Source organism: Anguilla anguilla, chromosome 7, assembly GCF_013347855.1.
Source record: "Anguilla anguilla isolate fAngAng1 chromosome 7, fAngAng1.pri, whole genome shotgun sequence".
Classification (NCBI taxonomy): Eukaryota; Metazoa; Chordata; class Actinopteri; order Anguilliformes; family Anguillidae; genus Anguilla; species Anguilla anguilla.
The window spans coordinates 18,595,889-18,619,734 of NC_049207.1; the positions used below are offsets into that span (position 1 = coordinate 18,595,889).

The window sequence follows — 23,846 nt, forward strand, 5'->3', positions numbered from 1 at the left end:
CAATTTCTTTTTGTTGCTGCGCACGACCAAGTCGTAATACGTTGCATTGCGTAAGGTAGTATTATTCAAGCATGTGCGCAATAGGAAGTTCGCGGATAAACAACATGGCGGCGTCCTTGCAGCGAGTGGGCCTTGCTGGGAAATACATTATCAAGAAGACATGTGGTTTAACGAGGGTATGGGCTGATTTTCGTAACAGCTAGTCGTATATCCAGTCGTAGAATAATGCGGTTATTATGTCATTGAGATAGACTGGCTTGTCCTTTTACTAGCCGTGATGTAGCTTACTAGCTATAGACTAAGAGCATATGACAGTGTTACATGGATGGCCGACAAGTTTATCTAATCTAGCTGGTTTGAGGCATATAAATATTTTAGACTCATAACTTAGGAGATAGCTAGTTACCTTTTATATAAATGATAGAAATAACTAGAGCTACATACGCCATTTATGTAATGGCTGTAAAATCAGTATTCGCGATTCATTAGGTAAGCTTTGGGAGTGCGGTATCAAGGCACAAGTATTCGCATGTCAGACTGTGGACTCCCTTTTGCCCCTAATTTAGGGGCATGCATTTAATTGTTAGTAATGATGGTCATTAATGGTTTCACTTTTTTGTCTGTTTATACAGCCGCTTATTGGATCAAGGAGACATAGGGCGACAGAGGCTGTTAGCCAAATAGTTTTAAATGTTCCCGAAACAAAGGTAACCACCCTGGAAAATGGACTCAGGGTGGCATCGGAGGATTCGGGTCTGGCGACCTGTACGGTGAGCTGTAATAACGTCACCACAGCCGGTGTCTGTAAAGTGGCGGTTGTTTTGTTTAAAAAAAAAAAAACAAAAAAAAAAAAAAACGATTGTATTAAATTTACATTAAAATGCTCTGCAGGTCGGGCTTTGGATTGATGCTGGAAGTCGGTATGAAAACGAAAGAAACAACGGAACTGCTCATTTCCTTGAACATATGGCATTTAAGGTAGGTCTTTTTATTCTAGTAGTCATATCTAGTTTCCATTAAGATTAGCATTTGCTGGATAAGTGTGCACATGAATTATTGTCATAATACATACAGTATGAACTCATTTTTGTACAGGGTACAAGAAAGCGTTCACAACTCGATCTTGAGCTGGAGATTGAGAATATGGGAGCTCACTTAAACGCCTATACGTCCAGAGAACAAACCGTGTATTATGCGAAAGCCTTTTCCAAGGACCTTCCTCGAGGTACAGTGGTTGGGATTACTAGCTACATATTTGTGGTGGATGTATTTAGAAATATATCTGGAAGTTTTTACTGTTACAACTACTGTTAGAGCACTTTTTTATCTTTTTGATTTGGGGACCTTCTATTTTTATTATAATATTAATTAGTACCACTAGCATCTTGATCAGTATGAGTGCATTTATTATCTCTTAGTTTGTGTTGCAGCTGAGACTGATCAGCTTTGCATGAAATACCTGTACTGTTATGATCAACTCTGTGGTCATGCTTGTAGCTATTATTGTTATTTGAACTTTGTGTTGTGTCTGTCTAATTAAAGTAAGCACACCATATAGCTGACATCACTCCCTTAATCCTCAGCTGTTGAGATCCTTGCTGACATCATCCAAAACAGCACCTTAGGAGAGGCTGAGATCGAGCGAGAGCGAGGGGTAATCCTTAGAGAGATGCAGGAAGTAGAGACCAACCTGCAGGAGGTGGTGTTTGATTACCTCCACGCCACGGCGTACCAGGAAACAGAACTGGGCAGAACCATCCTTGGGCCCACGGAAAACATCAAGTGTGTCCCACAAACTGCCCGTCCTGTTCAAATGAGCTGAATTTACAAATGACGGTTATCATATTTCTGCATTGTAATGAATGACATGGACACTTTTACAGATTTAATGGCTGTGATGTTTTTACCCATAGGGTAATGTATTTTTATATTTTTCCCCATTATTTTTGAAACAGAACTATAAACAGGGGTGATCTTGTTGAGTATATCACAACACACTACAAGGGGCCAAGGATTGTGCTGGCTGCTGCTGGAGGTGAGTTGCTTGTTAGGGTCTGGGCTTCATGTATCTGTGAAAATTCCTTTATTTAGGAATTAAGCTAAGAAAACATTTCTTCGTAATTTCTTTACTAAGAGTTGGCACGATGCATTCGCATGTTTATGGTGGTTGTATTCAAGGCTGTGTCAAGCATATGGTGCACACAATTGTTTTTTTCAGGAGTATCACACAATGAGCTAATTGACTTGGCAAAATACCACTTTGGGAAGCTGCCTGCCAGGTACAAAGGGGAAACTCCAGAAGTGCCCCCTTGCAATTTCACAGGAAGTGAGGTAAGCACACCTTTCATTGGCACCCTTCACTCTTTGCTCATTTTCAGGATATACAGCCTGAGGGAATGCCTCCAAAAGAATTATCACAGGGAACACTTTCAGAATCGTCTTCTGATGATCTGCACTTATATAGATTTATTTAAAGCCAGTTCACCTGAATAACAGTTGTTCATTAAAGTGTAAATTGTCACCCTCCCCCCCCAACAGATCCGTGTGAGAGATGACAAAATGCCTCTGGCGCACATAGCCATAGCTGTGGAGGCTGTCGGCTGGTCACACCCAGACACCATCCCTCTCATGGTAGCCAACACACTCATTGGAAACTGGGACCGTTCATTTGGAGGGGGTGTGGTAAGAGTCGCCCATTTAAAAGACTGATGGAACCCTGTCATTTGCCTGAGCTAGATACAGATGAAAAGGGTGTAACCCAGGACAGGCGACTGACTCGACTCTGTTCTTATTGACCTTCAGAATCTTTCTAGCAAGCTGGCACAGATGGCATGCCAGGGCAATCTCTGCCACAGCTTCCAGTCCTTTAACACCTGTTACACAGACACCGGCCTGTGGGGGCTCTATACGGTCTGTGAGCCCGGCACCGTCAGCGACATGATGCACTTTACACAGCAAGAATGGTGAGCAGTCCCACAGTAGAGATGAGACCCGTTACCTTCCACATCAGTGACACTGTCATGAAACCCATCGCTGGTTCTCTTTTAAAATGCTTTTCAAAATGAAGAGGAAGAATGGCTGAAAAAGCATGTAAAATGAAAAATGCTTTTCTCTTAATGTTTTCAAAAAGAGCAATCGGCCAAAGCCTTTCTCGAGGCTGTTCGGAGTGTATCCTATCCTTACTTTAAAGTCACTCTAGATAAGAGCATTTGAAAAATTCTGAAGTGTAAACATGTTCTATTTTTAAAACCATTTATCAGACTTTAAGGGGGTTTTATACCCCAAGGCTTTTATGTATAAACCAGCTGATGGTTCTCTTTTTGATGCCATTGCTTTTTCTTTTTTCCCTTTATCGTTTTTACCAAAATCAATCACATTTTTCCCCCAGGATGTCTCTCTGTACGAATGTCACAGAGAGTGAGGTGGCGAGAGCCAAGAATCTTCTGAAGACAAACATGCTCCTGCATCTGGATGGTAAGGGAGGGGGGGCATTTTGCTCAACTCGGGGTGGGGTGGGCTATAAACCAGCATTTTAGCTGCAGGATCACTAGTTAGAATGTTCTTAACTGAACATTCTAATGCTGATGTAACAATCCCTACTGATAATTGAGAGCAATGGAGTTCAGGAACACCAACATTAAAATATGGGGGTGCTCGTTCCTCAGGGTCCACCCCAATATGCGAGGACATCGGCAGGCAGATGCTGTGCTATAGCCGCAGGATTCCCCTCCACGAGCTGGAGGCCCGGATCGATGTAAGACCCTCACACCCCCTGTCCAGGCCCCGGCATCTCTCCCACAGACAAGTCATTCTGAGGCATATAGGAGCTTCCAGGATAGCATGGTGGTGAAAGGGTTTGAGCACAGGAGTCCAGACGCTGTTACTCTTCCCTTACTGCAGGGGACTGTAACCCTGTCACATTTCTTGAGACACTTTAGAATGCACAAAATGCACAGTAAATGCAAGACATCCTCAGTGTGCCTGCAGAGCACAAGTATATATACTTCTCTTCAGCAAAATATTTGTAATTTTTGTTCCGCAAGGCGTGATGAAACGCTAAGTTTCATACTTCAGCTTTTAATATTGTAGTAAATGTACTGCAGTTCCTTACTGAAAATTTGATTGTATTTTGGTTATTTCTCTAGGCCATTAGTGCAAAAACCATCAAGGACGTCTGTACAAAGTACATCTTCGACAAGAGTCCTGCGATCGCAGCTGTTGGTAGGTTTAAAGCTTTTTACATTTTATGATCAAGCATGGGCTTTCCAGCAGTCACTCTGGAAACTGCTTCTGTGTAGACACTCTTTCCAGTGTTTCCGTGTCACTAGATTCGTGAATGCATTTGTGAGTTTTTACAAAACATTAGGTACAAAAAAGAGAGATTTTTTTTTGCATACTTCTGAACTTTTGTTTCAGGGCCAATCGAACAACTTCCAGACTACAATCGGATCCGGAGTGGAATGTACTGGCTGAGAACCTGAGAAATAGCCTGTGCTCACCTTTGACTGATATAACCTGCACCTCATACCCCAGACTCTTTAAATTAAACACATTGAGAGTATAAAAATCCCATGTTGTTTTCCTTAGCAGTTTTATTATAAAATAAAGACAACACAATAACATTAAAAGAACTTGATTTGTTTATACGCGTCATTTTTTGCTCTTAGCAGCGACTTGCTCCTGGGCAGCCTTCTTCGCCTTAACCATTTCCACAAGCTCCTGTGTGTGGGGAGGGGGTAGGGTGGAAAACAAAAGAAGAGGTTATGTAGGGACTCGTATAGAGAAGTGTATCAGCATTTAGTTTTAGACCCCATCATTAGTTTCAAATTCTCTGTGCCTCTGGGGTTTGAAGCAAGTTATAACTGGGATCCCTAAAAAAATATGAACAAAAAATGTGAACTAAGGTGAGACAGGTTAATTGATTGATAACATTTTAAGCACTTAGTAATGACAAAATCCAGCTCAACCTGCTGCTGTCCAGGACCAGGGTTCAACCCTTGTTCCAACTGCAGTTAAAGATGGAGGACACTGCTTACCTTGTACCTCTTCATACAGTCTTTCTTGGTGCGTCCTGGTACAACGGAGGCTATTTTTTCCCATCTCTCTGGAGTGCTGACGGGGAAGGTCTTCAGTGCCTGCTCCAGGAGCTTCTGCTCCTCTGTAGTCCAGGAAGCCGCGTTGGCCTCAGCACCTGATGCTGAGGGAGAGCAAGGAGTATTAGGGGGCAGGGTGGATTAACGGCTACCAGAGCAATGGATTGTTCACAAAGGTGGGGGAGTTGATTCAAACTCGGAGCAATGGATCAACTCATGGGAACTTATTTTCACAGACTAAACAGATGATAACATTGAAGCCTTTAACTTAAGTCTGAACTATAAAATCCTGGCCTGTGTCCCAGCTATACTCCACGGACACCACTAGAAGGCCATTCTAGAAAGGATGGAAGTCCTGCCCAGCATTGATAGACAGATGAAACAAAATAGACTGTTTGGGATTGGGAGGAGGGCAATCTAAATTTCCCTTTTTATTTATTTCTTAAATATTCCTTTTTATGTCCTGACGGGAGATCAGGCTGTTGGTGGGCCTTGAGACTTCTGTCTTTTCTAGGGTGGTCATCTAGCAATGAGCATACTCCATAGAGAGGAAAAATGTCTGGTAGCTTACCATCAAATCTCTCAGAAGGCACTGCGTTGTCTACGGTGGTGGGTACGGCTGCGTGCTCCTTTTTGAACTTCTCGAATGCTTTCTTGTTTATTTCGTCTTTCTGATGAGGATCTTTGGGGCAAGAGTAATTTCAGTACGCATGCACATATCCAAAATTTACATTCGCAAAAAGCTTCTGAAACTTCAAAGCGAGTTAATTTAAGCATGTACAAAGCAGCAATGGCTTAGTACTTACCAAGCTTCTGTAAATTCTTGGCTTTATTTATGACGTCTTTGGCATTCCTTTTAATGCCGCTGGTAGAGTGCAAATTCATGTAGTTGGCGATTACTTCCCACCTAAGAAGAAAAAAGCTATTAAACTGGGACTACTTAGGACAGTGATGCTAGTGTTGTTTTAGTTCTAGTGAAAGTGAATTCAAAACACAAGTACACAAAGTTTCACATTTCAGCTTTTGACTGGGGATCTCTTCCTCTAAATTAGTTCTACAACACAAACCAAGTGCATACATTATACTTATAATTGAGAGTAATCTCAAACAGGTTGGAGTGACAGTAATTGACAGTAATCTCTTAAGAGGTGGGGTGGGTTGCATAGTTGTACTGATGCCAGTGGGAGGGAGTAGCATGTTACAGAAAGGCGGGGGGTACCTAGCGTTGGTTCCTGCAGGGAAGAGGTTGACTGCTTTGATGAGCAGCTGCAGCTCCTCCTCGTTCCAGCCCTTGCTCCCGCCCCCGGACCCGCTGCTAGCCTGCTCCGCACTGCGGGAGGCCTGCCGGGCCTGGACCTCTGCCTCCTTCTCCCTCTGCAGCTGCGCGTTGACCTCCTGCACCTACACACACGTACACCATACACACATACGTGCACCACACACAAACACGATACCCATTATCAATGATTGCCATGGTTCGGATTTGTTGATATAGCTGAATTGGACACAGCTTCACCAAGTTGAGCTCCTTTTGTGATACAGGCCCCAGGTCACAGCTTTTTGCCTGCAGACCGGACCTATTAGACCCATCATTGTAATCAAGTAAAAGTAATAAGACCAGCCTAACAGCAACATGGACTTTACAAGATGGATGATGAAACACTGCCAAGAAAATCACTCTCCAGTAATTATTCTTATGGTTTCCACCATTCACTTTTCTGAAGTACACCTGTGTGGCATGTTTTCAAGATCAAAAGTTTGAGTCTGTAGCTGAAAATTCCACCTCTCCTGTGATCAAGTCACCCAAGTAATATGTGGTCTGGGTGACAATGTGCTACAGCTGGAACTGGGTGTCAATCACAATCCACTCCTAAATATTGCGGTCAGACCCTCGGCCCTAGTGTTCTCTGCCCCGTACGTCGAGCTATGCTTACCTGCTTCTCCACAGCGGCCTTGCTTTCCTCCTTTGTGCCCGAGGCAAGCACCTCGTTCAACGACTGCAGGCTGAACGCAAGAGGAACAGACATCGTATTCATAAGCCTTCACTGAACAGTTTTACGTGAGGTAGAAAGTTTTGATGATGTCCTGTGTTAGCCCATTCGATATGGTTACATTTATTCCATAGGCTGTGTGCCTACTGACACTTCTCACCTGACAAGCTCCAAACGATCACAGAGCTTTTCCACTTCCTCCATCATTTTCACACACTCGGCCTCGCTGTCAGCAAAGTAGTTCCAGTTCTTTGGGAGGAAAAAAAAAGGTGAATATGTAAGAATAGCAGTGGGAGCACAGAGATCTAGGTAATACTTAACTTCATAAGAGCTACACAAATACTTTATGCTTTCTGATAATATGACCCACTCTAGTTTGGATCTGCTGTTATGGATAAAGGAACAGATGAACAAAACCCCGTAGTGGGAGGATCTACCATGTGTAGTACCATGTGCTCGCAATCACAGACTTCAGACCATAGACTTGGCTCTCCATAACAAAATCCCGATTTACTCAGATCAGTGACTGTCAATCACTGAGAACACACTGGCAGCCCCGCCCTGAGTTCTGGGGTTCACACTGCCTCGTCACCTTGCAGGTGGTCCTGAGTTTCTGCCGCTCCTTCTTGATTGCTTTCTTCTGGATCTCCTTCTCCTTCTTGGCCTGCAGTGCAGCCTGCTTGGCCTCCTCCTCCTCCTTCTCTTTAGCCAGACGGGCCGCTTCTAGCTCGGCCTGCTTGGCCTGCAGAAATGACATCACAATCCCACAGCTCACCAAACACTTCCAGCATGCCTTCCTAGAGTGGCTTAGGATTTCAAATTTCCATTCAAACAAACTGCAACTTTAGAAGTATCAAATGAGAGTCTACACTTTCAATGTGATTTACAGAAAATCCACCATCTTTGTTTAATAAAGGTAACATCTGCCTCCTTGTGCCAAGCGTCAAAGCCAGCCCTAGCGTCTTACTTTGTCTCCGTCTAGCCCTGAGACACATCTTTTCACAAATGGAGGTAAAATGCCATTGCACGGCTAGCCTAAATAGGCTTTTAGCACAGGGAGGCTTGTTTTATTGGTGGAAAAATACACGAACACTTTCATGTTAAGTACGCTGAGGAGATGCACATGTCAGCAGACACCTGTTCAGGCAATCGTAAATTCCTCCAGCATTTACAGCCTTCTTCTGTATGGATTATCTGGAGGAGACTGCAGCATGTACCATAGAAACCAGAAACAGACTACAAGAAAGAAACCAAAACCACAAAGCACTGGTGGCTAAGCTCTGTGGAACTGCAGCTGCGTTTGTGACAGGCACAGCACGTTCCTGGAGCTGGGTGAGAGCTTGGCATGGATAGGCCTCACAAAGGAGTCACTGACCCGCTCCTTCTCCTCCTGCTCTCTCCTCTTTGCCTCCACTTTAGCCTTCTTCTCAGACTCCTTCCTCGCTTTCTCCTCCTCCTTGAACTTCTTTATCCTGGGATCACAGCTGTATGCGGTGTCTAAAACAACGATGTGAGAGGGGAGAAATGATTAAGAATGCATGGTCCAAATGACAGATCACCTACAGTATTCCAAATAAAAAACATTTTAAGATCTCGCTGAGCAATTTGGATTTTGTACAGGAAATGTCTAAGTATAGAAGGTACTGTTTTTTTTATTTACAAAATGTTTAAATCACCAGAATTAAACGCCTTCAAGCACTGTGAACACATTTCAGACTCTTTCAATATTTTCAAGAACCTGTGGGACACCTTTGATGAGGTCTCATGAAAGCTGATTGGACTTGCCACCACAGAAAAAAAGGGAAGTTGTTAATATGATATAGTTGCAAACAGGAACTAGCCAGGTGACAGATGAGAACCTGTGTGGATGGTAAGCCTAAGAACACAGTTCCAGTCCTACCTGCCTATGACTGAGATTAACCTAGACTTGGTACACAACAGCAAAAGCAACCATACCAACAAGCGTCCGTATCCTGTTCATCTCCTCCTTCTTTCTCTGGGCCCGGGAGGCACGGTTCTGCTTCTCGATCCATCTTCTTTCATCTCGACTGAATTTTCCATTCAAAAATAAAGATGGATTATGTCAGAAACAGCTGATAAATAAAAGCAAGTTCACTTTTGAATTATATTAAATATATAATTCAAGATAAACACAGCAAATGTAATTTTGTCATTGTAATAGGCCCCTAGATCCTGCCACATTTTGCGTAACAGTCAGACAACTTGTAGGAGGCCTACACCAGAGATACTACACATATAGAAAATAATTTACTCTGAATAACTTGTTCATAGTGACTAAATACTGTACCACTTCATACCAGAGTTGGGGCCAATTCAATTTAAATTCAGCAAACAATGAAATTTCACTGAAACTCAAGTGAAATATATTAATTGAAAGAGTGGCAGAGAAAATGATTTCCATTATTAAAAATTCATAAACTGAACAATTTCCTGAAGGGAATTCATCTTTTCATCCCTGTCTGCAGCAGCATACCATTCAGCCTTTTCCTTCTCTTCTTCGTCCAAGTATGAAAATTCTCTCCAAGAGTCAAAGTTATACCTGAGTTAAATGAGAAATACCATTAATCAAAATGGGTAAAACTTGAAGTGAAGGCACATGTTGCGGACACTGATGAAAGACAGTCACCACCGCCCATTTTGCTAATAGCTGAAACCTGTTGAATGGTGACATCATGTGGTTTTATAAGACACTGCAGACAATTCCGAACTGATGTACACCAGATGACAATAAAAGGTCATTTTCCTGGTCGTGCTTGAAGGCATACATTAAAGAGACAAGCTGACTTAAGCTCTATGGAATCCAAAGCAGAATCTGATGAAGGCACACAAAGAAGATCCAAAAAGGCATGCTAAAAAACATATTGACACTTACCAAAAAGAATAGAAATTATCCACCTCTTCAAATGAGGAATCCATTGTTCCAAGTTTTGGAATGTGTTTCTTGGACGTCCATCTATTTACCCATGAAGATACAAAAAGGTGCATTGGCCTTAGAAGTCCTTACGCCTCTTTATCAACAGGCAACTGGCTACTGTCAGCATGTGCACTACACTTACCTGGAATTCCTCTCAAAAACAGGGGCAAACACCTCAAAAAAGTTCTCTTTGCCTTCACTCTTGGAGGGGACAGCATTGTCAAAGGTAGGGTCCACACTGTCAAAGGCTCTTCGCTTCACGGGGTCTGACAGAATTTCGATTGCTGTGATAAAATGGAAAGATTTGTTAGGTTAAACACCACACCCTGTGAGGAACACATGCATCTTTATCAAAATGACTGCAACTATTCACAATATAAATCTACAGGGTACTATTTTTCTTTGAAAGCAAACCATCCTCATATTTCCCTCATTACCTTTAGTGATGCAGGTGAAGTAGTCATTATCTCCTTCCACAATCTGCTCTCCAGCTGCTTTCCTTTTGTCTGGGTGATGTTTCAAGACCATTGCTTTGTCTGATGAGAAATATCACATGTAAGAATTTCCTCTGCGATCAAGAATGAAAATACAAATGTGTCCATTAATCTCTCTTGAGTATGGCAAGATTGGTGATTTTATTTAATTCATACTACAGTGAAGAGCAATAAAGAGTTATCTTGCACTCAACAAGGCATAAACTCTGCCAGAGATTAAGTGATGCATGACATCATCAATGCTGCGTACCTACAAGCAGTTATTTTGAGGATACTGTAAAACGATGACTATGCAAATGTAGGTGCTTGCGATTTGGCTACTGTCACAATTCCTGTGAAACTAGACTGAGTTTTATCCCATTACTGCCTCCGGTGTCTAGTAGGTGTGGCCATAATTCAAAGCCGGAGCCCCACATTCTTGGTGCGCCAGTTGACTCTTGCAAGAAATGCAAGCACTATCCAAATTAAAATTAATAAGAATTACACAGCACCCAAACACATTCTTTGGTTAGCAGTGACCTCAGTGCTGACAACGAAGGAATAATTCTCTTCTATTTTAATGATCTTCCAAGGTGAAACTTCCTCAAAAAAAAAAACTAAGCCAAATACTTACGAGCAGCTTTGATCTGTTTCTGTGTCGCTTTGTATCTCATATGGGCCAGTCCAAGGACTGCATAGTGATCTTGATTCTGTAACAGAGGCCACACATCACATGAACATATTCCAAATGTAGTACGGCAATATCTTCCCAATTATCTGAATGTTGGCCCCACAGTTTAAATATGAATAGTACAGTATTTACAGATTTTGCCAAGACAAACATTACCAAATATCTAATTTTTGTATACAGTAAAGCCTATGAGAGTTCACATGAAAATTTCACAGGAGGTAGCAAACAAGTGTTTTCAGCTGAAGCACTCATCACTCAAAAATCATCTGGAATTGTTGTACCTTCCAATCCTTGGGATCCAGTGTTTTGAGCATGGGGTACTCCTCAAGCTGCAACTCCTCATCTTCAGACTCCTCTGACAGCTCCTCCTCTTCCTCCAGCTCTTGGAAGGAGGCAGACACATTCCTGTCCCTGCGCTTTAAAAAGGCCTCAAACCATCGACCCACCGGCTCCACTTGGAACTGCACTGAGGCTGGAGTGAAGAAGTGAGGGTTGAAGAATGCAACACATTCATTTAATTTAACCTTAACGAGGGCACAACAACAGATCTACTTTTTCTGGGTTCCACTGGGTACCATTTTTTATCTTGCGCCACCTAAACCTCAATGAATGGAAACGATGATAGGCAGAAATCAACTTCACAACTTCATTTTCTTAAATAGATATTTCAAAATGTTTAATAGATTAACTTTTAAATTGCCTTTAATTATGTGTAAGAAAGTTAGTTTCGACGGCAGTTGGGGCTAACTGTTTACAAGCTAGCCAAAACAAATCACGAAGAGGAACAACATACATCAATATGATACAGATAAACACTGAAAACAATAAAGTCAGGTTTCACTACTGCACACAGCTTAATCCAGGCGGTGGCTCGCCAGAACAAAAATAGCAACGGCAGCTCTAGCTAACGTTAACTACTTTCCCACGTCTGAGCAAGCTAGCGTTGACACAGTTAGCTAACTAGAAAGTTAGCATGCTTTGCAATACTGATTGCACCTCCATGACATTTAAGGAATCATACACAATCCAGACATATGGAGAGAGACTGACAAAAAACTCTTTCTTAACAGTTTACACTTCCCAGCGATTCACGCGCTTTGTATGGAAGCGAGCAGCTGGTGTTGCCGAGCTAGCAAAGGTTGTTAGCGCGCTAGCGAATAATGACAGAATCAGCAAGATATTCGTCTTCAGGCAATGTTCCTTACCTGCGATGGCGTTACAGACAACTGTAACTTGCCCTTCCACCGCTTCCTTCAGCATCTTCGATACGTCAGTTACTCTAATCAGCAATCATTCAGATGTATAATTATTAAATAATATGTTTCCAAATTGTTGGCCAGGTGTTGTATCGACCGGTTTTTTCAGCAACACATGGGCCTCGTTCGGCATGCGTTACAGCATTACACCCCCGCGACAAGATTTGCGTTCATTGGTTCCTATTAGGTCTTATGCTATTGCTATTAGCCATTCAAGGGCGTATTAAGGACATGCCACATTTATGAATTGGTATTTACCCTATAATCCCAATAACTGTATATATGCAAATAATTTAAACGTCAAATAAAGCATATATTTATTTAAATACATGTATGAAATATAGTTTTCATGTTTTCCGTCGTCACGCGTACACTGCCAATATCCCTCCGACATGTACTTCCGGAAAACTTTGCCTTAGCGGAAGATAATAAACCTGCTGTGTAATGCTTGAATATTGAAACAGACTGGAAGGTCTCTCTGAGCTGAAACGTAAAGCACAGCAATAATGCCAGATTATTTGGGAACCGAACAACGTAAAGTCAAGGAAGAGGATAAGGAGGATAAACCGATCAGAGGTAGTTTTAGACAATTATTTCCAGTTAACTGTTAGCTAACGTGTGGATCTAACTTGGACTACTTGGCTAATGATTGTTAGCTAGCTTATTAGCTAACGGTTGCTTGCTTGCCGTAGCTATGTTTTCTGCCACGAACCGGCTATGAATGTTTTACTGCTATTGTTAACAAAGGCAAGCTATGTGTATTTCAGAAAAATGTCAAGGCGGTACCTGTGCGAAATGACCGGGTCATTTGCCATTTTATATAAAGACAGGCTGTAGCCGAGTATTTTCTCAAGTGTATGTGGCCTAGTTATCCTAGCTAGCACTAGCTACATTCAGTTGGGTAGCTAACTTAGCTAAAATCAAATTTATATAGCCAGTTAATTTAAGAACTGGCAGTAAGTTTACTTATAAACAAGGCTACCATGAGGTGGTTTCCCGAAGTATCGGATAATGTTATTAGCTGTCCTGTCAGGTAGACTAACGTTCATAGGAATTCATTCGTACGAACGTATTAGTGATATTTTGTATCACATTGTGTAGTTATTAACTATTAACTATCGCATTACAGCTTTGGATGAAGGTGATATCGCCCTTTTGAAGACTTATGTAAGTTACCCTACATTTATTTGAGAACCAACAGTGGTGTAAAACATATTGTAATAACGTTAACTTTAGCGTTATGTGTAAAAATTGGTTTGTTTTTGTTAATGTTGCATACACTAACCGTATGAACTTTTACGAAAGAAGGGATCATTAACTTTTTACGAGATAAGGGAACGAAGATATATCTGCTATATATCGTAATATCGTCTCTGATATGATAAATGTATTCAGATGTGTACTATTTGCATATACTGTATTGTTTGTGGTTTTACACAGGGTCAGAGTACCTATTCTAGGCAAATAAAGCAGGTAGAAGATGATATTCAGCAGCTTCTTAAGAAGATCAATGAGCTCACTGGTATGTATAGACTACAGTTTATTTTGGAAAGTTTTACTACAGTACATGCATAATACCATGCCAATGCTTTACAATGTGTCTGTTTCCCATACATCTGGGCATGCTAATTCAAGGTGTCTGTTTCCCATACATCTGGGCATGCTAATTCTTTCCCCCATTTTTGTGTGCAGGAATCAAGGAGTCGGACACCGGATTGGCTCCCCCTGCCCTCTGGGATTTGGCTGCAGACAAACAGACACTGCAGAGTGAGCAACCATTGCAGGTGGCCAGGTATGCCCTCTGTCAGTTTACAGACTTCAAGCATGTTATGTTGTTTATAAACTGCACTTTACATAATTATTTGAAAGCTGCAGTATAATCACAGTTATATTGAAAGCCTTTCAGAGTTTATTTGTGTTGTTGTCATACGATGAGCGCGCTATGAAATCAGTGTTTTATATTTTGTTCTGCTAGATGTACCAAGATCATCAACGCTGACTCCGAGGATCCAAAGTACATCATCAATGTGAAGCAGTTTGCCAAGTTTGTGGTGGACCTGAGTGACCAGGTGGCTCCCACTGATATTGAGGAGGGGATGAGAGTTGGGTAAGAATGAAGACTGGGATGTGTCCATGCCAGTTAGAACTCGAAGGGAAATGGCATTTTCTCCTTGGCTCTTAAGTATGTCCAATTAGTTGTCTTTTACTGTATGTATATTTGTAATTATTCAAGTTATTCAGTGTATTGTACTTATTGTTCTATCTCAATATTCATTTTTCACTCACAGTGTTGACAGGAACAAGTACCAGATCCACATCCCCCTTCCTCCTAAGATTGATCCAACTGTCACAATGATGCAGGTAAGAGCTGGGGATCCTGTTCTTTCTGGGGCGGCGTGCGCTTTTGTGTCTGAGTATTCAGTACTAAACTGAGCCTTTCTCACAGGTGGAGGAGAAGCCTGATGTGACATACAGCGATGTGGGTGGATGTAAGGAGCAGATCGAGAAGCTGAGGGAAGTTGTTGAGACCCCACTTCTCCATGTAAGCATGTTACTCTTCTCCAACACTGAATTACACTCCAGCGTGTTGCATTAAGTTAGCCTTGTACCACTGACAGTGGATAACTGTTATCCCTTAAAAAGAAAAAACCATGTAGCTGTGTAAAGGTAGGAAAGTACACATTGTAACATTAAATGGTATGGTAAACCTTAAATGATATGTTCTTTATTTGCTGTTGTGCTGTGTAGTGTGAACACCATGGTGTATTCCATGCTAAATCCCTTATTCTTTTGATTATGAAAAGATCTGTTTCTCATCTCTTCCTCCAGCCCGAGCGCTTTGTCAACCTGGGCATCGAGCCGCCGAAGGGAGTCCTGCTCTTCGGCCCCCCCGGCACCGGGAAGACCCTCTGCGCCCGAGCCGTGGCCAACCGCACCGACGCCTGCTTCATCCGCGTCATCGGCTCTGAGCTGGTGCAGAAATACGTGGGGGAGGTGAGGGGCTGCCCAACAGGTCACAGGAGACGAGCGTAAAATTTTTAACTGTCCATTGAAATATGTGATAACATAAATTAGTATTATTGGCTCATGGCATTATAAAAGATAAACTCGACTAAAATACAGAGGGCTCCAGGTACAATATAATGAAACAGAATAAAATATGGCCTATTTAAGCAGCAAAAAAAATGAAATGTGGTCATTCTCCCAGTGTAAGAACTAGGCTCTGAACTCATCTTGCCTCCCCAATCAACCCCTCCTCTCTTTTCAGGGAGCAAGAATGGTACGGGAACTGTTTGAGATGGCAAGGACCAAGAAAGCTTGCCTCATCTTCTTTGATGAAATTGATGCCATTGGAGGTACGTTGTCTTGGTGTCAGTTTCTTTTTTTCTTTTTCTTTTTCAGCAGAACACTTGGAAATTATGCACAGTATTGGTTCAGCAATTGGGTACCTGCGCAATTTAATGAAATTAGAAAAATGTGTTGTGTTAACCCCTTTTCTGCTGAGTCATGTTGAATTGGTGGCAGGTGCAGTCTCCTCTGTGCAGTTTTTCTCCCTCATTGTAAAAAGTTGATTGCTTCTGTTTTGATGTACAGGGGCACGTTTCGATGATGGCGCGGGGGGAGACAACGAGGTCCAGAGGACCATGCTGGAGCTGATTAACCAGCTGGACGGCTTTGACCCCAGAGGGAACATCAAGGTCCTGATGGCGACCAACAGGCCCGACACCCTGGACCCGGCCCTTATGAGGCCTGGGCGGCTGGATAGGAAAATTGAATTCAGCTTGCCTGACCTGGAGGTGGGTTTCACTGTGGACTATACAGAACTGTGGGTAGCCACAGGACCATATATTATTAGTTGTTAAAAAGGACCAATTAACCCTTTGAAGAGAACGTCTCAGTTTTTTGAAATTATAAGTCAGTGTTGTAGAACTACTTTGATTTCAGTTGCCAGTAGTGATTGTTACATCAGCATTAGAATATTCAGTTTAGAACATTCTAATCACATATTTGATCCTACACCTTAAAGGGTTAAAGCAATTGAGGGCTCATACGTTAACCATTTTACTGAGATGGGAGTCCTTAGCCAGTGGGTAGTCTTTTGAAGGGTCTTAAGATCGAAATGGTTTGGGAGCCGCTGCCTTGCATGATGTTTCTTGGAGCCCCATGTGACTGCCCATTGTCAGCCAGTGTGGATTATCAGCATGTATGTTCATGGAGGTAAATAGGTCTTCATTTGGTTCCTTTTCAGGGTCGTACTCATATTTTTAAGATTCATGCGCGCTCCATGAGCGTGGAGAGGGACATCCGTTTTGAGCTGCTGGCTCGTCTCTGTCCCAACAGCACAGGTAAGCTTTCGGACTGTGCTAGCTGCACAGCTGATCCCAGCACTTTGATAAGACTGCCCCCTGATGCTGTGTTAGTATTTTCTGTACTGCTGTTGCCCTTGAAGTCACTTCATTTTGTAATTTGCTCTGAATTGAAGTTAAGTGAATGTTAAATGAATTTACCGTAATGTAACGGCACACTGTTGTAATGTTTAATGGCTATGGTGCAAATGGCATCCTCCAGGTTTTCCTTTACATTTAGTTGTTTTAAATTATTTTAAGATTAAGTGAAGTCCATAATTTAAGCCTGTTACACAGCTTCACAGAGGATTCCTATTAAAATCCCCAAGTTGACCGTAGAGAAGCCGAGCCTCAGTCTTAATTGTAGCTGACTGTACCCATAAACGCCTGAGCTGCAGCAGCGTGGTGACGATGGCTGCCCGTTTCTCTCCAGGTGCCGAGATCCGCAGTGTGTGCACCGAGGCGGGGATGTTCGCCATCCGGGCGCGCAGGAAAATCGCCACGGAAAAGGACTTCCTGGAGGCCGTGAACAAGGTCATCAAGTCGTACGCCAAGTTCAGCGCCACTCCAAGATACATGACCTACAACTAAGCAACGTCGTCATATTCGTCTCTTTGATTGTGCTCGGTTATACGTTTTCTTTCCTATGTCTACTGTTGGGTACCCAACCTAATAAACTGTAGGTTAAGTGAAAATCCAGCTTGAATGTATGTGTTCCTTGGTGAATTACTTCCTCACAAAAAAAAATACCACTGTTAAATATTTTGAATGATACAATGCTGCCAAAATTCACAAACATCGTTGATTATGGGAATTGCGTCTCATTGCTAGGGCGTACCTTGGCTTGTTCCTTAAACCACAGAATTTCATTTCATCATAGGTTAACCATGGGAAACCAGCCGCAGTGCATCAAGTAATTAAATGAGCTTCTCTATTCTTATGAGCTTAACTGCTAGATTTTTGGCATGACAGCTTGCCTTCAGTTTCAACAAGAGAGGAAAAAATAACTACACCTTATTTATCTTGGAACAAATTTAATTATATGTAAAAAGTGCATCAGTTCTAAGACAAAGCACATTTTCACCAATACATTTTCTTTAATCTGTTTTACAAAAATATTTGGTTTCTCGGGAAGGATGCGCGTGCACACACACTATAGACATACGGTAACACACAGTACAGCAAAACAGGAGCTAATGGTTGTCGTGTGGCACAATGGGTCGTCCTCTCAAGACTGGACTGCTGTACCGCCCTTGCGTGAGGTACTTAACTGGAGTTGCTTCAGTAATTATTCAGCTTCATGGATAATGTGTATACAAAAATAGAAATACGAATACAGAAAAAAGCGACAATTTTTGTTAAATGCCCGTATGAAAAGAGCCAGGTATTTCTGGGAAGCCAGTGAATAGGCTTACAGTTTATATTCCATCAAAGATTGAGAAAATGATTAAGGTCCATCAAAATGCAGAATTTCACACATCTAACAGTCACCAGAAACTGACATAGGACCATGTTGTGAACATCCTTTGTAAAATGTTCATAGGCAATAAATTAATTGTCAAAATATAGGAATGAGGTAAAATTTAGCCCTGGAGATTTAAAACAAAAATTACATTCCTGCTCACAGTATCTGTTGCCATACATTTAAACAAAAACGTTCAACATAAAATAGTTTTTAAAAAACTATTCATTCTGACTGGTCCCCACCTTTTCTATGTTTGCACAGAATAAATAAATGGAAATTTAGGATAAACCTAAAAAGGAAGCTCCCACAGTGCAGTGTTATGCAGGTGGAGTAATCCGTAACGTCTACAGATACACAAATCGGTGGAGGCTTGTGACCCTGAAATGAAGGAGGCTGAAATCTTTCCTTTAAATCAGTAAGTGGCCTCGACCTGTTCCCATTGGCTGTGCTCGGGTAACTAGCATGTCAGTCGTCTGCACACGTAATTACTGTCCAGGATCTGTATATAATCATTACAAGGATTTTAAAGGCAGCAATTTTAGTTGAGCTGTGGATTGAGGTGAATTTCTCTAACTGTGGGTTAAACAAACTCCACAGTGGAGCACAAGGCCTTGCAAACATACCGCAGATTAATGCTCTGTATGTCATAATTATGCATAATTATGGGAACAAAGTAAATCTACCCATATCTCACAGGGTACAGAAAAAACAGGCTGTCACATGATGCTGTACCATCTGTAAAACCAAGCAGGTTTTACAGAACTGACACAGCTAAAAGTAAATTGGTCTACTGCAGATTGATTCAGGTAATTAACCACTTGATTCCTTAAGTCTAAATTTTAGTCTCCTCCAATTCAGCCAGCCAGACACAAACCATCTGATTGTAACAAGCACATTCACGGGCCATTTCACTGTATCAGTAACATAGACATAAAACACAAAATAAAGTGTTCTATATGTCCCATGGGGCACCTCTGTGGGGGGGGCACATCTTTTTTTCAACAGGTCTTCTCTAACGAATTAAGAATTTGAACATCACACAAAACACTACAAATGCAGCAGCAAATTTACTCTCCTGTTTTGCGTTTCCAGAAAGCAAGACTCAACATGAGCATAGGTATAGTGTCCTCTGGCTGATGAAGGCCTGCTCACTATACATCGCAAGGTACAATCCTGGACGATACACCACACCGCCAAGAACGAAGCAGAAAGCAGGATCTACAGAGGATAAGAACACTGCAAGCAGAATACAACCTGCCTGCCATCGTCATATTGTCCAAGATAAAAGCAGCATACATTAAATAATTGCCTTTCTTTGGGGAGGGGATACACTGAAACCTTTTTATTTACATGTATCATCACCTCCATTTCTGTAAGTCTATTTGAATGTCTATTTTTCCCCAAAGACGTGTAACAGAAGCAAGATCGCTACTCTGACCATACCTATTCAACTTGTGATCTTTCAGAAGCAATACTGAGAGAAACAGAAAGAGCCTCATTGGTGAATATGTACCACTGTTTGGTTAAAAAAAAAAACCAAAGGCTGCTAAATATCTTAAATGGCTCTTCATCTCCCCACCTTACAAGAAGGCCTACTGGAATGTTATCCGTAAACTCCACCCACTCTTCGCCAGGGACAGGAAGTGGAAGTGGATTTTGGAAAGTGTGTGCGTCTGTGCCCGGGGCTCCCGTTGGGCCCGTCCCGCCTCACTCCTCCGTCCCGCTGGCGTCGGCGTCTCCCGGACCGTGGCTGGCCGGCGGGCTGTCGCTGGGGGGCGGGCTGTCCCTGCGGAGGTCCAGCCGGTGCTGGCAGAACAGCACGGCGTCGTGAACAGAGGGGAACACCCGCTCCGGGGTCACCGCGCCGCCGAAGAAGTTCAGCGTCCTCAGGTCCTTCAGCAAGGTCCCTGTTCAGCAACAAGAGACGGTGAACGCTTTCCTCCCAATTCAGTTCCATTCAGAAAATGGCAACCAGAGAACCCTTAATAATTTCATCACTGGGTGTAAAACCAAAGCTTATCTGTAACAACCTGCACTAAACACTGGAGCATTAATGACAACCTGATCCAAATGTAATAAATAGCACAAGGTGGAAGACCAGCAGCAGACAGAGCAGCAGTCTGTATGATAAGAATGATTTTTTATACAAGACAGATTAAGAAACTGTACAAAGACTGAATTTAATAGGCAGAGGGGTGGATATGTAAACAAAAAACAACTAAGGAACTTGCAAGCAAAAATACAGAAGAGGCCTAAATTCAATCAACATTTGTCTTTAACTTTGACTATAAATTAAAAGCAATAATTATTATTTTTCTTCAGAGACAGTTTGGTGAGTTCAGCAATTTCTGAAACTAACTCGGCAAACTTGAAGAAAAACTGTAACACTTGCAAGTCAAAGTTAAGGACAAACGTTGATTGAATTTAGAAACTTCAGAAGCCAAAAACTTTAAAGACAGAAAAAGCATTCAAACTGCTTATTTTGCAGACTCTTTTTGAATGAAATAATTTTATAGAGTTTTACTTCAATATTTTTAAGTCTGAGATTCTTTGATGCACACCAAATTATTTTATGAATAGCAATAGGTAAGAAAACACTTACTGCTGCAGCCAGCAAGAAAAACCTGTACGTCAACCTCTGCATACTCTTTTATTACCTGCAGACACAGACAGCAGGAAATGGTTACACAAAGTGAGCACGTATAAACAATCAGTTAAAGAACACCTCAAAGGAGTAGGAAATCAGAGAGCTCCATGGCTCCTCAGTGCCGACATGGCTGCTTACAGATTTGACGGCTTTGGCTCCGACCGAGTCGATGAAGTTGACGGGGCTGAAGTCCAGGACGATGGAGTGGACGGCGTTGAGGGGCTCCAGGAACATGAGGGTCTCCTCGGAGTCTGAGTCCGCCTCCAGGACATGGCCGTTCTTTTGGGGCTCCTCCCTACCCACCACCTCGTGAGTCACACCCATCTCTACATCCTATCACAAAGCCACCGAGAAGCATGAAGTTCACGCCTTACTCGCAGCCAACCGCAATTACGAGAAATTATAGCAAAACTCTCGATCAATGGCGCCGCGGTTTCACGATAACAACCTGCCTCTCAGCCGATTACAGCTGCACTTCAAAAAAGAAGGCGTTCCTCCCAGAGACATGGAGCCTCGATAGTTTGTTACTCTGCACTGCGTACAGAGAAAATGTTGAACATACAATAATGCAAGAAATATCGGTCTCTGAAGCCATTATGTCTGCTGGCCACACATTCCCTTGATCTTTACAACCCAGTTAGTACACATTGATTAAGAGTAGAATGGCAAACAGGAATGAGTAATCAGGAACTACTCAAGTCAAAAGACTTGCTAATCAATCAGCAGGATGGCCAATACACTATGGCTAGGGCCACATGTTCGTATCCGCCATGTGACTTCAAGGGATTTAGGCTTGCATTTCAATGGTTATCCTCCAGAGATCCCCATAGGCACAACAACGGCACAGTCAAGTGACTAATCATACAACTGAGCTTATGGCTGAGACACATACAAAAGGAATTAGTTGATCTGATATGGTGAGGGTCAGGACAGAAAGAGAACATGGATGAAATTGTTAAATGCAGCAAAACATCAAGACTTTGAGCCAGTGGCCATCACTCCTGGTCCTGGAGAGTTGTGGGGTCTGGTGGCTTTCGTTGTTACTCAGCACAAGTAGTACAGCAACTGAAGCAATTGATTACACAGTTAATTCAGGTCACCTGGTTTCTTGGGTCTGAATCAGTTGCTGTTTCTTAAGGAAAAAACTAAAGCCAGCAGACCCCGTGGCTCTCCAGATCTAGGACTGAATATCACTGCAGTAAAAAGAAATATTCATTCATTCATTCATCGAAAATTCATAAAGCAGATTTTTGTTTTAGCCCAGCACTAAGACACCTGATTCTACTTAAGATCTTGATTGAAGAGCATGATTAGTTAGGTGAATCATTCATTAATTTTTAAAAAACTTAAAAACATTTTTTGATTAAGTTAAATGTTACATAACTGCTGTCATTTTTAATTTGGGCATTTCCCACAGCTTCTAATAATACATTCCATGCCCCTGTACAACATTTAAAAACACTGTAGCATGTCCACGGAAGTAAGTAAGTACTCAAACTGAATTCAACAGGAGTGTTTCTTGTGCACTCACCAGTCTGACGATGGCTCTCACTTTCTGAGGAGTGGTCTGCTCCGAGGACCTCTTCTCTCTCTCCCACTTCTTCACCTTTTCCCTGTGGGAGTTCCGCGCGGCCAGCAGCCGCGTTGGGTCCACTCCCGTCTGCGAGGGCCGCACACGGATCGCCAGGGTTACACACATGACTTCAAAAACATGGGAACCCGTCGACATTGTAATCCCCGGCCCCAGACTTCTTGGTTAAACGAAGGTTAATAATGTACAAGCCACTGATTCTGACAGGCCCCAACATGGGCTGGACTTTCATGGTCTTCCTTTCTGACATAATTCAGACCGCAATCCTGACAAAGTCAATACAAATACATTCCACTGTTTTGGCTTCCTTCTTACTGCAGTTGACAGCAGAGTGGGAAAACAGGTTTTCCCTCCGATATGAAAGCAGATGAAGGTTACAGAGAAACCGCACAGTAGCGCTCTCTCTCTCTCCAGCCAAGATAAGGGTTTTCTCACCTTTTCCTTGAGGGCACTGACATAGAGTTCACTGTTCGCAAAATAGATGGAAGTGTTTGTGTGGAATATCTTAATCCCAGTACATTCAGTGGCCTGGAACAGAAAGCAGAGCACAGAGGCGGGGAGAGTGACGCAATTTTAGTGCAGAGCTGAAGGATCGCTGAAAATGGGACAGAGACACTGTACAGACCTGTCACCTTTGTACCATTTTAATAATTAGCAGATAAAACAATACGAGTCTATATATTTTTTTTGAACAATCAAATAAAACTTATTACCTCTTCATATTCTTCAATATCGTAGTACATCCCTGTGTCAGGGACCTGTCCAAGAATAATACTCTTCGGACTGTGAAAAAAGAAGACATTTGGAGCAGAGTAAACAATTTCAGTCAGTGAGAAGCAAATTCACCAGTAAGTACCACGCTATATGTAATACAGTAAACCTGTAAGCGATACAGACAGAACCTGAGACTCGAGCACACACTGTAGAAATGACTACATTTGTGACCATGACATAAATGCCATATCAAGAATGAATAACACTTCATAAAAAAAAAACTTAACTTTCTGGTGGACTGGACTTTATTTGTGAAACAGGATGGACTGCTGTCCAGCAAATCTAATTCTTGATGTATTCCACACATCAGTATTGATGCTCCAATTTGCAGTGATCAATTTAGCAGACACCCGAGTAGTCTGAGCAGTTAATTTTCAGAGTCATATGCAACTTCTGTACAGAACACACAAACGGAGCCGAGGTTTCCTTACCTCTGAGTCCGATAAATGACAGTTAGGATGGCAAATCCAATGGCCACAAGGAGCCCGTAATCAAGGCCCAACAAAACCGAGGCCACGAAGGCCACCAGCCAGATAGCCTGTAAGTCACAGAGAGAGATTTCACAACATACAAAACATTAGTGA

The 23,846-nt window shown here is 42.3% G+C and overlaps 4 protein-coding genes across 10 annotated transcripts in view; 2 read left to right on the top strand and 2 right to left on the bottom strand.

Moving 5' to 3' along the window:
• The first annotated feature begins 21 nt into the window (after window positions 1–21).
• Window positions 22–4,631, top strand: pmpcb (peptidase, mitochondrial processing subunit beta). Its single transcript, XM_035425366.1, has 13 exons — window positions 22–176; window positions 633–770; window positions 892–978; window positions 1,096–1,225; window positions 1,584–1,782; window positions 1,956–2,035; window positions 2,219–2,331; window positions 2,539–2,682; window positions 2,803–2,963; window positions 3,389–3,474; window positions 3,666–3,754; window positions 4,146–4,221; window positions 4,417–4,631. Exons 1-13 carry the CDS (start codon window positions 72–74, stop codon window positions 4,479–4,481), a joined length of 1,473 nt encoding a protein of 490 aa, XP_035281257.1. The 5' UTR covers window positions 22–71; the 3' UTR covers window positions 4,482–4,631.
• Window positions 4,568–12,606, bottom strand: dnajc2 (DnaJ (Hsp40) homolog, subfamily C, member 2). The gene is made up of 17 exons (XM_035425365.1): window positions 12,389–12,606; window positions 11,465–11,655; window positions 11,127–11,202; window positions 10,457–10,555; window positions 10,162–10,303; window positions 9,978–10,058; window positions 9,579–9,644; window positions 9,041–9,132; window positions 8,460–8,581; window positions 7,677–7,826; window positions 7,245–7,333; window positions 7,028–7,097; window positions 6,313–6,494; window positions 5,900–6,000; window positions 5,665–5,775; window positions 5,037–5,197; window positions 4,568–4,719 (listed from the first exon to the last, which is right to left on the bottom strand). The coding sequence occupies exons 1-17, from the start codon at window positions 12,441–12,443 to the stop codon at window positions 4,651–4,653; spliced, it is 1,857 nt and encodes a 618-aa protein (XP_035281256.1). The 5' UTR covers window positions 12,444–12,606; the 3' UTR covers window positions 4,568–4,650.
• Window positions 12,607–12,850: 244 nt separating this feature from the next.
• psmc2 (proteasome 26S subunit, ATPase 2) lies at window positions 12,851–17,484 on the top strand. The gene is made up of 12 exons (XM_035425372.1): window positions 12,851–13,015; window positions 13,569–13,606; window positions 13,880–13,961; window positions 14,132–14,231; window positions 14,415–14,546; window positions 14,728–14,800; window positions 14,886–14,981; window positions 15,269–15,433; window positions 15,708–15,795; window positions 16,034–16,236; window positions 16,689–16,785; window positions 17,219–17,484. The coding sequence occupies exons 1-12, from the start codon at window positions 12,946–12,948 to the stop codon at window positions 17,374–17,376; spliced, it is 1,302 nt and encodes a 433-aa protein (XP_035281263.1). The 5' UTR covers window positions 12,851–12,945; the 3' UTR covers window positions 17,377–17,484.
• A 315-nt stretch (window positions 17,485–17,799) lies between these two features.
• The window catches only part of slc26a5 (solute carrier family 26 member 5), a 33,694-nt gene continuing 27,647 nt past the window's right edge, over window positions 17,800–23,846 (bottom strand). For 6 of the 7 annotated variants that reach the window (XM_035425520.1, XM_035425519.1, XM_035425515.1 and 3 more), the window contains 7 exons: window positions 23,694–23,800; window positions 23,202–23,271; window positions 22,924–23,016; window positions 22,429–22,557; window positions 21,036–21,230; window positions 20,853–20,907; window positions 17,800–20,157 (listed from right to left, as the gene is read on the bottom strand). In XM_035425520.1, coding sequence (XP_035281411.1) covers window positions 19,958–20,157; window positions 20,853–20,907; window positions 21,036–21,230; window positions 22,429–22,557; window positions 22,924–23,016; window positions 23,202–23,271; window positions 23,694–23,800 — 849 coding nt within the window. In that variant the 3' untranslated portion in view covers window positions 17,800–19,957. Of the gene's footprint in view, window positions 20,158–20,852; window positions 20,908–21,035; window positions 21,807–22,428; window positions 22,558–22,923; window positions 23,017–23,201; window positions 23,272–23,693; window positions 23,801–23,846 lie in introns of those variants that run through there. The other variant, XM_035425522.1, reaches the window with a different exon arrangement.

Coding starts and splice junctions, on each gene's coding strand:
- pmpcb (XM_035425366.1), top strand. CDS start 72: ATGTGCGCAATAGGAAGTTCGCGGATAAACAACATGGCGGCGTCCTTG. Junction 2,332..2,538: donor GCAATTTCACAGGAAGTGAG/GTAAGCACACCT, acceptor CCCCCCCAACAG/ATCCGTGTGAGAGATGACAA. Junction 3,755..4,145: donor AGCTGGAGGCCCGGATCGAT/GTAAGACCCTCA, acceptor TTATTTCTCTAG/GCCATTAGTGCAAAAACCAT.
- dnajc2 (XM_035425365.1), bottom strand. CDS start 12,443: ATGCTGAAGGAAGCGGTGGAAGGGCAAGTTACAGTTGTCTGTAACGCC. Junction 7,098..7,244: donor GATCGTTTGGAGCTTGTCAG/GTGAGAAGTGTC, acceptor TCTTGCGTTCAG/CCTGCAGTCGTTGAACGAGG. Junction 5,198..5,664: donor GCCTTCTGAGAGATTTGATG/GTAAGCTACCAG, acceptor GCTCTCCCTCAG/CATCAGGTGCTGAGGCCAAC.
- psmc2 (XM_035425372.1), top strand. CDS start 12,946: ATGCCAGATTATTTGGGAACCGAACAACGTAAAGTCAAGGAAGAGGAT. Junction 14,547..14,727: donor GAGGAGGGGATGAGAGTTGG/GTAAGAATGAAG, acceptor TTTCACTCACAG/TGTTGACAGGAACAAGTACC. Junction 16,786..17,218: donor TCTCTGTCCCAACAGCACAG/GTAAGCTTTCGG, acceptor GTTTCTCTCCAG/GTGCCGAGATCCGCAGTGTG.